The sequence below is a fragment of the Dipodomys ordii genome, unplaced genomic scaffold (assembly GCF_000151885.1).
Source record: "Dipodomys ordii isolate 6190 unplaced genomic scaffold, Dord_2.0 Scaffold113, whole genome shotgun sequence".
NCBI lineage: Eukaryota > Metazoa > Chordata > Mammalia > Rodentia > Heteromyidae > Dipodomys > Dipodomys ordii.
Window position 1 is genome coordinate 3,585,922 of NW_012267329.1, and position 860 is coordinate 3,586,781.

Genomic DNA, 860 nt, shown 5'->3' on the forward strand with positions numbered 1-860 from the left:
GAAAGGGGAGTTTCCAAGTGGCAGGGTTCTCTGTAGGCTTCCAGTGAGATAGTGGGAAGCTAATCGCACACCACACCAGAAAAAACTCTGGATGAGCCGGTGGGAAGTTGTGAGCTGACCTTGCACAGGTTCATAAGGCAGATTTTGTCTCACATTTATTTAACTTCAGGAAAATCCTTGCTTTTTCTCGGAGACTTAGTTTCTCTATCTGTAAATTAAGGATAAATGTTAATCAGGCTAATCCATTCCCTCCAAAAGTAGGGTTTTCCTTAGCTCTACAGGGTATAGGCCCATCACTAACACCAAAAAGCGGGGACAGAAAGGTCTAGGGGCTGGAGATAGGATTGGGTGGGTTAACTGGGAAGGTTTGTCCAGCTACCCTATCCACATTAACAGGGCCGGACTGAGATCTGCAGACTTCTAGTGTCTGTTTGGTGGGCCAGGGGCGTGGCTCTGCGGGATGAGCCCACTCTTCTCGTACCTCTTCAGCCCAGCCCACCCAAAGGGAGTCGCAGTCCAGGTGAGGGTCGATGGATGGTGGGGTTTGTGGACCGCGCTGTGGCGGCCGCCAGGGACGCGGAGGCCCGCCGGGCCTGAAGAGCATCACGTCATCCTTTCCGCCGGGAGCCCGCCCCTCCCCGACTGCGCATGCGCAGCCCGGTCAGCGGGCGGGAGGGGGCCGCGGCGGGGTCTCCCGGGCGCTTTCCGCCCTTCTCCAGGCTCGCTCGGGCCGCGGCGCTCTCAGCAGGCAGCGACGCGGAGGAGAAGCGTTCAGGATGCAGCGCGGGGCAGCCCGGTGCCCCCCTGCCCCATCACGGCAGTGGCGGCCGCGGGGACCGGGCCAGGCCCGGGGGTGGCAA

At 59.9% G+C, this 860-nt stretch overlaps 1 protein-coding gene across 1 annotated transcript in view; it reads left to right on the top strand.

Moving 5' to 3' along the window:
- The first annotated feature begins 648 nt into the window (after nucleotides 1-648).
- Dennd5a (DENN/MADD domain containing 5A) overlaps nucleotides 649-860 on the top strand; it is a 98,326-nt gene continuing 98,114 nt past the window's right edge. Inside the window, exon 1 of the mRNA XM_013028677.1 lies at nucleotides 649-856. Within this exon, the coding sequence (XP_012884131.1) occupies nucleotides 649-856 (208 nt within the window). The remainder of the gene's footprint in view (nucleotides 857-860) is intronic.